Source organism: Ambystoma mexicanum, chromosome 2q (assembly GCF_040938575.1).
Source record: "Ambystoma mexicanum isolate Mex_15411 chromosome 2q, UKY_AmexF1_1, whole genome shotgun sequence".
NCBI classification, from domain to species: domain Eukaryota; kingdom Metazoa; phylum Chordata; class Amphibia; order Caudata; family Ambystomatidae; genus Ambystoma; species Ambystoma mexicanum.
In genome coordinates, this window is record NC_090924.1 from 1,299,514,699 (window position 1) to 1,299,526,776 (window position 12,078).

A 12,078-nucleotide genomic window follows, 5' to 3' on the forward strand; every position below is an offset into this window, starting at 1 on the left:
ATTTGATCAGTTTTGGTGTGGCATGTCGATTTCACAGCTCAAGAATGAATGCGACTGGAAGTTACGGAGAGCATAAAGCAAATCCGCTCCAGTAGCAGGCTCTGGTGTGTCTTCTTGTGCAGGGAGGCCACCAGTGTTGGACTACAGATAGTGTCATTCATGACATGCTTGGTTAACATTCTTTTTCCAAAAAAGGGGAGCCAATTTCTTTAACAGATGACACTTTGTAGAACGCCACCAATCTTACATGATGCTAAAATATAAGCTTTTCATCTAATTTGCATTCCCACAATGCATTAATGTGTTGCCCGTTAAAGGATGGTGCTGTGGCATGTGTGGCTTGTGAACTTAAATGGCCTGTTATACTCTTACATTACAGGTAGAGTTGTGTCCTTTCATTTTCAAACCCCCTTCATATTGTGGGTGTTTAGTAAACATGCCCCAAGCTACAATCGCAAGGATGTCAGATTGCACCAACTCTCCATGTAGATCCTTGCATTGATGGAAAACTATCATCAGTTGATAAGGCTATACATGAAGTGCTGGCCTATAAGGTAATGATAACTATTTCGAATTGAGCTAAAACACAAGATCGTCATTTTATGTGAATACCTCTTATGCATTGCTTTGTGGCTCAGTCCTGGATATGAGCCTCTCGAGATGGCTACCAGGTGGGGCTGTGGCATGCCTGCTTATCTAAAATGTCATGCACTTCCCGTACATTACTGGTGGTACATTACCTTCCATTCTTTTAGCCCAATATTGCTTAAAATAGCTTCAAGCTAAGCACATTCAATCCTGTTTGCCAATGTGTGCTGCTTTTATCATATGTGACGGAAGATCCTATGTGAAACATTAAGAAGGACGCCAGACCGCACCACACTCCTCCCCAATCAGGGTGAAACCTATGCGGTTCTCTATATCCTTCAGAGCTGTTTGTCTTGGGTTCTTAATGCATACAATATCACTTCCCTACAAGACACTGACACATATTTCACATCCAGCTAAAAGGCAAGCATTTCAGCTAATCTGTTTACCCACAATGCATTGCTTTGTGGTTTCAAACTGGATCAGGAATGGCCACTAGGTGGCGCTGTAGCACGTGAGGCTTGTTAACGGGAATGGCCTCTTACCCTCTTTCAACAGTGGTAGAAATCGACACACATCTAGACACATTAAACACCCTTAATGGCCACTCTAATGGCACCGACATTGGCCATCATTACAGGTTTGCTGGTATCTTTGCGGTAAATCTGCCAGGATACTGGCAAACTGTATTACTGTTTCTGGCACTTGGTCCGGTGGAATGTCCACTGGATTCCGAGTGCCGAGTGATGGTACAACTCTCCATTCCATGGAGTTCCGACCGTTATACGTTAATACCGGCACGTTAATACTGCACCAGCCAGCTTGTAATGAGGCCCTATGTATGAATGTATGTGAGTGATTTATAAAGCACAAACCTAGCCGAGAAGCAATGCACTGCTGTACAAAGGGGACATTGCGGTTCATGGGATTCTTTGATAGTAGCAGATCGACCGTCTTACTAATGGTTCTCTGGGCAACACCTAGTCACACCGGCTCAGCCGCGTGCTGCTTTATTTATGTAAAGAAAATCTTGGCTGCTTAAGGAACTCCCGAATGCAATATGTTCATGATGGTTGGGCGAGAAACAAACCATATTTAATCTTGTTTTTTTTTAAATCCCTGCACATATACTACTCCTGAGGCAGATGTGAAGTCCCAAACTGGAGCCACAATCTGGACATCAATGATTCATTAATGAAGCAGCCATTTACAGAGAGTTTCCATACCATGGGCCCCACAGTGATAAGGTGCTATTTTAAATATATCCTATTTTTTAAATGCTACCTAATTATGAGTTTGCAGTGCACAGCCTACCACATGGAAAGTGCTACATGGGGTAAATAGATCGTATTTACCCATGCAGTAGTTTTCATGTACCCATAAACAAACTGGGGAAAGCGCTGGGTCATGTGACTGACTAGATGGCTATAATTTAATTTCTTCGCTAGATACTGCTTTCCCAGAGGACCCGGTGCACCATCTAGGGTCCTGCCCAAAAAACAAAGCTTCTGGGGCCTACACCACCTAGGACCCTTCCTGCATCCTGACTGGATGTCTGGAAGCCATTTGGAGCACTGTGATTGGCTCACAGAGGGCAATGTGACTGACTGGATGTGACATTTAATTTATTTTCTTGGTCACGTCATGCTTTTCTAGAGGACCCTGTGCACCATCTGAGAGCCTGCCAGCAAAACGAAGCCTGGGCCTGGAACACTCCGGAACCTGCCTACATCCTGGCTCGAAGTTTGGAATTCATCTGGAAATGTCAGACTGCCCTAAAGTGCAATAGGGCAATACCCAAAGTGCAGTGCAAACTTGCTAACGTGGGCTCGTTTTATGGTCATAGCGGGTCAACGCTAAGGCCAGACTGGGCAAGTTTAGTTTGTTGCTTCATTGTGCAGCTAATAGTTTTGACGAGTATTACTGAACAAAAAAACATTAAACTGCACTCTTTACAACACATTTCTTCACACAATTGCTTCCTTAGGTCGCATTCGAACAGTCTGTCACTAACGGAGCACATTGACATTTGTGACTGTGTGCCACTTTTTCACTTGTGCAGAGTGTGACCCTGCATCGGGAGCACTGTGATTGGCTCCCAGACGGTCATATGACTGACTCTATTTTCGTTTGAATTTTTTTTCTTAGTCCGATCCTGCTTTCCCAGAGAACTCTGTGCATTATCTCAGGGACCCACCTGCAAAACAAAGCTCCCTGGGCCTACAACACCCAGGACCCTGTCTGCATCCTGGCCGAAAATCTGAAAGCCATCTGGAGCAATGTGATTGACTCCCATTGGGTCATGTGACTGGATGTTCGTTTTCATTGTTTTATTTTCGGCTACATCCTGCTTTCCCAGAGGTCCCTGTCTACCATCTGAGGGCCTGAGCGAGGCTCCCTGGAGCTAAAACACCAAGGACCCTGCCTGCATCCTGGCTGGAAGCCACCTGGAGCACTATGATCGGCTCCCAGGGGGCCATGTGATGCACTGCCTCCCTTATTGAACCTCCCTGGTGTCCTGCCAGGGCGTTTGAAGCCAAGGGCCAAGAGCAGCAATGGGTAACTCCATGTTTGGGCCTGTAGAGGATGGTGAGGGCTTAGGACCAGAACCTCTTCTCAAGCCAGGACTTTGCTGAGTTCACCCTTCACTCGACTCCTATTCCACAAATGGGATCTAGATTAATCCCATTTGTGGAAACATATTCATTCACAACAGAATTTCTGTACCTCACAGGACTATTTTGGGCCTGTTAACTGTCTTTTGGTTACCTATTGCTCCATTTTAGCCAAAGTCAGAACACCTGCTACTTTTCAGCCAACCTTCTCCCTTCCCCCTTTTACCTTTTCGCTCATCCAACTAAACATTCTCTTGGGCTGCGCCTTTTCTTCATTGTCTTCAATTGCCTATTTCTTCTACCCTCCATCAAGCACGTTGACTTTGCTTGTTTCCTCCTCGCACCCACCCTTCTTCTTCTATTCTCCCATAGCCTTCAGCTTCAACTCGGTCTAACCTCTGCCACTCTCTTCGGCATCCGCATCACACTCCTTTCCCCCTGAAGCCTCACCCCTCAAACACAATGCTCCTGTTCTGGTAGGATTTCAAACCTTATCTATCCCCCCTCACCCAGCACTCATAATCTGCTCCTCTCCCTCAGCCCCTATTGGTTCCATGTGTTAAAATTGCAGCAAAAATGGCAGTGGACACAAAATATCGCAGCAAAAAGACTGTGGTTTTGCTGCCGCAATCCATGTAAAGGATGGGGGGGACACCCCTGCATCCCCCAAACCCCTTATACTATTTAAGAGGAGCAGGGGGACACCCCTGCAACCCCTGCTCCCCTTAAATGGTATAATGGGGTACACCTTTACCGGGTCAAACCACAGCATTTTTGCTGCGATGTACTGGCAACATTTTTGCCGCGATTTTATCACTGCATACCCCCTATTACTCTATCACTTGGCCTCTGGAATGTGTGATCCCTCTGCAACAAGTTTTCCTATATCACTGAAAACGTGGTCTCTTTTAACCCCTTCACTTCTTTCTATCACAGAAATCTGGATCCCCCTCATGACTGTGACACTAGAAGTTCTCCACAATGACTCTGCTATCTTCTTCCACTCTCCCCAGACGGGTGTGGCGTGGGGTTCCTTATCAATAAGGCCCTCAACACTGCCCCAGTCTGACATCACTGCTTCCTCTTTTGAATATGTTACTATTCAACTCCTCCCTTCTACTCCTCTCATGGCCCTGGCTCTCTATCCACCCACTGTTCCTCTCAACTGCTCCTTCCCAGATCTGACCTTTCTCCTTGAGTCACTTACTACCGACATCCCCATCATCATGGTGGGAGCCATTAACCTTCCCAAGCCCTCTGCAGTCACCCCCTTTTCCCTTAACACCCTCCTATCGGACCACTCCCTCTACTCCCTCCAAGTCCAGCCTACCCATTGTGCTGGGAACTCTATTCAACGTGGCTTTTTCTCTAGTTAAGCCTCCTCCGCAGATCTCCATTGACCACTCTTCTTCTGATAAACATTTTTCACTTTAACATCTCAGTCCTTCCAACCTCTACTCCACCTCACCCCTCTTCAAGGACTAAGAGTACATTCAGGCAGGACTCTCCTGCCCCTTACCTTGATGATGTGAGGACCTCCCTCTAATCCTCTATTCATGCTTGTTCCATTGACCGTGCATTTCTGCCTGTCACTATGCACTTACTAATCCCTTTGACCAACACTATCCTCCTTGCACATTCACACCTTCATGTTCACGTCCGCAGCCCTGAATAAACATTGACTTTCTGCCTCTCAAAACAAATCTACTCAGTGACATATGTTGCTAGCTCAAATAATGGACTCCTATGCTACTCCTAGCCTATGACAATTCCCTTGTTGGCCTCACCTGTGCACTGGATTCTGCCAAATCCTCCCACTTCATAAACCTAATCCCCTCCCTTAACAAGCACCCCCACAAACTTTCATCTACCATCTAAGCTTTGCTCACACCTCCCAAGCCAATATTAACAACCTCCTCCCTTTCTGCTAATGACTTTGCTAACTACTTTTACTCTAAAATCTCTCAAATTCATGAGAACCTCACAGCCCTCCTCTCTCTCCCTTCCCAACCCTCTTTTTGTCCACCGCTCCCTTCCGCTACTACTCTCGACTATTTCTCCCGTCTTTCCTTACAATAATTAGCACCCATCCTTAACAGCACCAACTTGTATTCCATTCCTATCGGCCCATTTGCCCCTGAACTGGTCAAAGCTTTAGTCTCAATCACCTGCCATGATCTCTCTGAGGTCTTTAGCCTCTCACTTTGTTGGAGTCTTGCCTTCCTCCTTCAAATGTGTAAATCTTCTACCTCTATTGAAGAAACCTTCAGTTGACACAAACCTCTCGGTGCACTATCACCCGGTGTCCATCCTTCTATCTTATTTTAAGTACCTTGAGCAGATGGTCTTCAACCAGACCACTAAATTCCTTGAGAATAATGGCCTGGGATATCCACTTCACTCTAAGTAAGCTCTCCACTAAGACTGTTCTTATGCACGTCTCCAACTTTTTCTTTGATGCAACCACTTGAAACGTTCCTTTTGGACCTCTTTGCTGTTTTTGACACTATCAACCACGCCTCTCTCTCCTCCTAATTCGTTCACCTGGATCTCCTCCTACCTGGAAGGTTGATCCTTTAAAATTTCCTGGAATTTTCAAATCTCTGACCCCATCCTTCTCCCTGTTCGCACCCCCAAGTAACAGCCCTTTGACCTCTGCTCTTCACCCTCTATACTCTTTTCTTGTGCGCTCCTGCGCCTCTTCCCCTTCCTGCTTCCCTGTTGTGCTGTTTGTAACCACATAGCCCTTCCCCGTACCCCCACTGGCCCCCTTCCTCGCTACTGTGAGTGTTGTCCATCTGTAGCCTCCCCTGCACTCCATTGCAAGATCCGGACTGCAAGTGAGTGAGGACTCCTTCCTCTTGTGTTTCCCTGACCCCCATTGTTCAACTTTCCTTGCCTGCTTTTCTTCTTTTCTTGTGCGCTCCTGGTCTCGTTCTCCCACTCCCATTACTGCTTCCTTGTTGTGCTGTTTGCTGCCCCATAGCCCTCGCCCCTTGGGCGTCTTCTTCCTCGTTAGTCAGCCATCCAGGGCAGCCCCACTTACGTGCAGCCTCTGCGGCGAAGGGCCAGGCAAAGGGCATATCCTTCAGCAGCAGTTCCAGACTGTTTTTGCCTTCGTTTACCTGTGAAGCATGCTGCACAGCCATCAACCACCAGCGTCAAGGTATGAAAGGTGCGGGCAGGGGGAACAGCCATTACTGCTCCCTATTAAACTGTCCCACCTCTTTATTACAACCTTTACCTATGCTTTAGTCTGCTGCATTTCTCCCCCAATTGTATGGTGGCCATATCAGGCACTTAGGCCCTATCCAGGAATCTCGCATCTAGGTGTTTTTACTTTTCTGCTGTATGTTGAAACCTGGACTTTTTCCCCTCTTCCTGGAATCTCGCATCTAGGTGTTTTTTATTCTTCTACTGTATGTTGAAACCTAGGCTTTCCCTTTATCCTGGACTCTTTGAAACTAGATGCGGTCTTTGCTGTTCTGTTGAATTGGATTCGTGCTTCTCCCTCATCTGCTCTCAAGCATCCCTTGCCCCCCCCTCCCCCTTTATCCTCTCCATCCTATTCTCTTTCTTTTCCACATCACCTGTTTGGTCTCTGGATGGCTCCGCTCTATGAGAGTCTCATCCAAACAGGGGTTCCCCTGCTCCTCTAATACTTCAAGGAAACACTGCCTCTGTTTCAGCCTTGACTGAATCGGCAATCACTCCTTCCCTCTTCTACGCTAGCACTCCCTTGTGCACCCTCTCCTCAAAGTGCAAGTGATCCTGTTCACTTGAACTTTATGTACCCTTCTCCTCCCTAGGCATTACCTTTCCTCCCTGTCCTGCACTTTTCCTCCTCTCCCTCTCCCCTCATTGTGCTACTGCACTTGCACGCTCTGAATTGTCTCATGACCTAGTAGGAACGTCACTGTTTGTCTTCTTCCTGCTCTTCCCCATCCTACACTTCCCCTTCTCACCCCTCCCCTCATTTCTGTTACTGCACTTTCATGCTTCGAATTGTCTCATGACCTAGTAGGAACGTCACTGTTTGTCTTCTTCCTGCTCTTCCCCCTCCTACATACCCCCTTCCCTCTTTTCTGTTAGTGCACTTGCACGCTCTGAATATTCTCATGACCGATTAGGAATGTTATGGTTTGTCTTCTTCCCTGCCCCCCCATCCTTCCGCTATTCTCCTCCCTATCTCCCCTGGATTCTTCTACAGCACTTGCCAGATCCGAATGTCTCAATACCTATTAGAAAGGTTATTATTTAGTTTTTTTCTTCCCTGTACCTTCCCCTCCCTTGTCTTGATGAGCCGTGAAACACCATCTGGCTGTATAGGCCATTATAAATACCCAATGAATAAATACAAATAGAATAAATATTCTTTTGGCTTAGTAAGGCTTATCTCATCCTTTTATCCCTTTCTTACCTGCACCCCAGCCACCTCATAACAGATTACCAACTGTCTAACTGAAATGTGTTACTGGATGGCTCTCCGTTTAAAACTTTAAAATAGAAGTCATCTTTCTGCAATGCAATCCTATCTCCTATCACCTTCCTGACTGAACCTCTTGCCCCAACGCCCCAAGGCTTGCAACCTTGGGGCCCTCTCCGATAGCAACCTCCAACTGCAACAATTCTTCACTACCACCACCTCTGCTGCTCGTATGAACTTTTTCAGCTTTCAAAAAATTCATCCATTTCGTATTCACCAATCTACGAAAATGCTAATCTCCATACTTATGCTGAGTAAACTCGACATTTGTTCAGGAGTACTACTTGGCCTTCCTCTCTATTCCTTCCTCTCTATAGACAATTTCCTCAACTTTGTGACCCGCACTGTTTACAACCTACGCAGATCCTCTCCCACTTCTACCTACTGATAATGTAATGGTTGGCTCTCCATGCTCAACCACTCCCTTTTCAGGTTCCTTCTCCTAGTCTGCAGTGGTCTTGCTTCTCAGTACATGCCTGATAGTATCTCTGCTACTTACCATCTTGTTCCCTCGGCTCCTCCTCTGTACTCAACCTCTCTGTCTCACCCCCGACCTCGTCACCCCTATCGCTTCCGCTATTTCTCCCTCCTCACCCCGCTCCACTAGAACATGCTGCCCATCACAATCAAAGCCAGACAAACTGTGGATCTCTTGAAAGCTTGGCTTAAGTGTCACTAACTTGGTAAAAATGGAGGTCCTCCTGCCTTCCCTCTCATCCTCACTACCTAACATCACCATTCCCTCCAGTGATGCTTAATAATATACATGTGTATGTTTATATAGTACTTCTATTAAGTTTGAAGCACTTCTCACTTTAGCTTAATGTTACCTTTGTAAGTCTCCTTTGTCTTAAATAGTTCTTGTCTGTTTGTTTTGTCCCTGGTATATGGCCCACTTTGTTTACACCCTCATGATCTGGCACACTACTTGTTCTAATCTTTGTGCTATTGTTCAGGTCACCGGTGATATAGAGAATTTGACCTGTAGAGCTGTGGTGCTTAGGGTTTCTACTAACTTGATTTAGCCAAGTCAGTAGAGCTGCCGATTGACATCAATATTAAGTCATTCTCCCAAAGCTAAGGCTAGATTGTTATGATTACATTTGGGTTCTTATTTTGATACTCTTGTCAGGGCTCAAGACCACAAATAATATATTCAAATTGAACTTGGATTTGGAACTAAAAAAGATTGGGATATATTTATAGCGTGATATAAAGATGCATAACATTTGTGTTCTGCAATTATCAATTTCCAGCGCGTGTTTAGAGTTTAAGAACTCTTCTTCAAGTCTTTTTTTTTTTAAGTGTGCTTAATAAATAGCAAGCGACTTCATATGTAATAATTGGCCTATTTTAGGTTAGGTTCTTTTGTAGTTCTTCTAATAGTCTCAAGACTTGCCTTCTATCACTGTTTGCCTGCCTTTTAGATCAATAAGGATCTCACAGCAGTCCCAAAACAATGCTGATGCAGTTAGATGTGCCCTTAAGAATTCAAACACCTTGCGTACAACCCCAAACCCAGGCATTCTTGTCATGGCTTGAAGAAGCAGCGTCACAATCACCAGAATGAATTACCATGCATCTGTGGGGAAAGTTTGGGAATTGAGCATTGTATGTACTCCCCTTACATATAACTGCTTTTTAATGTTGAGTAGGCGCTGTAAACTGCCATGTTCAAACAACTGCCTATAGTGAGGTGAGACTGTAGATTGTAATGTACATGTCTTTGCAATGAAGGCCGCTTGCCTAGCATGTAGGAATTCTCGCCTTCACTTCTCTCGCTTCTGCCGTGTTTCCCTTTTGGCATATGTAAGCGTCTTTTAGGCTCCCGCTTTCTTAGTAAAAGCAGCATTAGTAGGCCGAAGTCGTCATATTACAAATGTTCTCGCCTGCCTCATGGTGTGTGTGAATCTTTAAGGAGAATATTCACCTTGGCTAATTATATTACGTTATGCTGCCCTCCCTGATAACACTAACTAGAATGTCAGAGTGCAGCTGGTATCAAAGGCTTGTATAATGAGGCTTTGCTCTCTGCCAGCAACATTGTTTCAAGGTGATGCCTTGCCCTGTTGGGAGCACAACTTGCATTGAAACGATTGTGTTCTTTGTGTATAAGAGAATGGTGTATGGCGGGGGGTGGGGTCACTTTCGCTGAAGTCTCATGCTGCCGTCTCTGTTTTGTTATTGCTTTTTATTAATACATTGTTCATCAATCCATTGGATTAGTGAGTGGTCATTTTTCTGCCACACATCCTTTGCTCATCTTGGGCCAACCTCATATCATGAAAATCTTTTTGGGACTGCCTTTGAGCATATAAACCCACCTCCAACAACGGCCAATCTCAGTGTAACATTTATTTCCAACCCTTGCGCTCATTATAAAGTTGGAGCACCGTTTGCCTCAGTAGTAGCCTTTCAGACATCAAGTACAGGCTAGTAGTACTCTTTGTCCCTTTGACACCTACACCATGTTTTTGATCAAAGAGTAGATGCAACCGCAACCTTCTATTCTAATCTAGCCCTGTGCTCCTTTGGTGGTTCAGTCCCTCCTTTCCACAGACTTTTAAAAGCTGGCAGATCCACAGCAGGGGAATGGCCACATGTCTTCTTTCAAACGGCTTAATGGGAATAGATCATCTTAAGAAACCGCACCTCTTTTCTGTCCCCTTTGTCCGGGTTGCCTTTCTCAAGAGCGTGTCCTTGCACATTTTGTCCGGAGCTCTGCTGGCGGGTATTTGTAGAATCTACCTGTTAATGGGGTAATGAGTAGAGAGTTAGTATCAATACAGAATAATCTAGGAAAGCACCAAAAGTGGCTTTTGTGATCTAGTAGTATGTACATACTGGATGCAAGTCTTAATAAATTATATTAGTGCAGCACTGTGTGGATTATGAATTCTCTGTAAACCAATAATCTTTTCAGGAAGCACAATTGTGAATTTACTATGCTACGGCACCAATAACCCTCAAACTGGACGAATGAAAGATGTGTTCCATGGCAGATCAGTTATCGGACTCCCTCGTTTGTCAGTGTTACTAACTGTATTTTTACATTGGCACCCGGGGGAGAGGAGTTGCCAAACAGTATGGAATCTGCCCGTAACTGTCTGCAATTTCTCCTGCCCATCTGTGCATCTCACCTGCCGTCTTTAGTTTTCCTAGGTGCCTGACTGCTTATACCATCGGATTCCTCCCCTAGGACGCAGCAACGCCCCCTGGTTGCTCCAAACCCCGTCCCCCATACCTCACTTACCTGCTTGCCGCTAGCTCCCCTTGCTCGGTTCCTCTTCCTAGCACCACCTCCTAATCATGGAAATAGTAGCGAAATAGTGTGCCTTTACTATTTCCCCATCAGCCATTTTGTGTGTGTGTGTAGTTTGTTTTTAAGGGCAATAGGCACACACGAGTTGTGTCATCCTGGTTTCCGTTAAAACTAAATAAAAACGCTATTAGTACCCTAGAGGGTGGCGTAGGGTACTAATATAGCTATCAGCCCCTTGTTTGGGGTGGGCAGGACTGGTCTGGCTGGCCGTTACTGGCCCTGTCTGCCCATGAACCCGTGCGGTGATAGCTATAGCATTTAATGGCTGTCTAATATCCTTGATGGAATTCTGCTATACAAACAAACAAAGCTTCTCGCTGGCAACAAATTAGTATTGAGTCCATGGCCCCTTTTCAAATCTACTTCCAACTGCCATATATGTTAGACTCTCCTGCCAGTAATAAAGAGCTATTTATGGTCATAGTACCTGTTAGTGAGGAGCGAATAACTAAAGAAAACTCAAGGAAAATAGAAGAGCCGAATACAGTAACTCTATTAGCCCTGGATTTTGGGCGGGTAATCGGACACACCTCAGAGATTCAACCGATCACCAGCCACTTTTAAGCTGTGACCACCATAGCTGCCTAGTCTCCGGGGAAGAGTGTGGAGTCTCTGGGTTTCCCTCAATCCTAGGAAATCCGCCCATGCCTGGGTGGAAACTAAGGATCTGCGACAGACCTGAAGGCTGGCGCCCAGTTAGCAGCTTCCCCTGCACCGATGTGAAGAGCGACACCCGCGCACACAAACAAAAAAGACTGCTCTTTTTCTTTTGTTTGCGTGTTTGTTTTTAAAGTGGTCGAGTTGGGTGGGCAGGGTATTGGGGACGGTGCGGGACATTGGTGACGTCATTCCCCGGGTTTTTCTTTTGGGAATGTCGGTAGGTATGGCGAACACTATGATGAGAAGTTTAAGGATATACGAGTGGCAAAATTAATATCACATTTTTACATAGAGTTTCATGTCATATTGCGGATGGCCCTAACTCGGCCTTACATTTCAGGGAGAGAGCATTGGAGAGGGTGAGAGACAGGGAGACAATTAGAGTGAGATAGATGTAGAGAGACGGA

The 12,078-nt window shown here is 45.6% G+C and overlaps 1 protein-coding gene across 1 annotated transcript in view; it reads right to left on the reverse strand.

The window, feature by feature from the left end:
* COL6A6 (collagen type VI alpha 6 chain) overlaps positions 1-12,078 on the reverse strand; it is an 858,285-nt gene that overhangs the window by 15,488 nt on the left and 830,719 nt on the right. The window contains exon 36 of the mRNA XM_069646627.1: positions 10,342-10,437. Coding sequence (XP_069502728.1) covers positions 10,376-10,437 — 62 coding nt within the window. The 3' untranslated portion in view covers positions 10,342-10,375. The remainder of the gene's footprint in view (positions 1-10,341; positions 10,438-12,078) is intronic.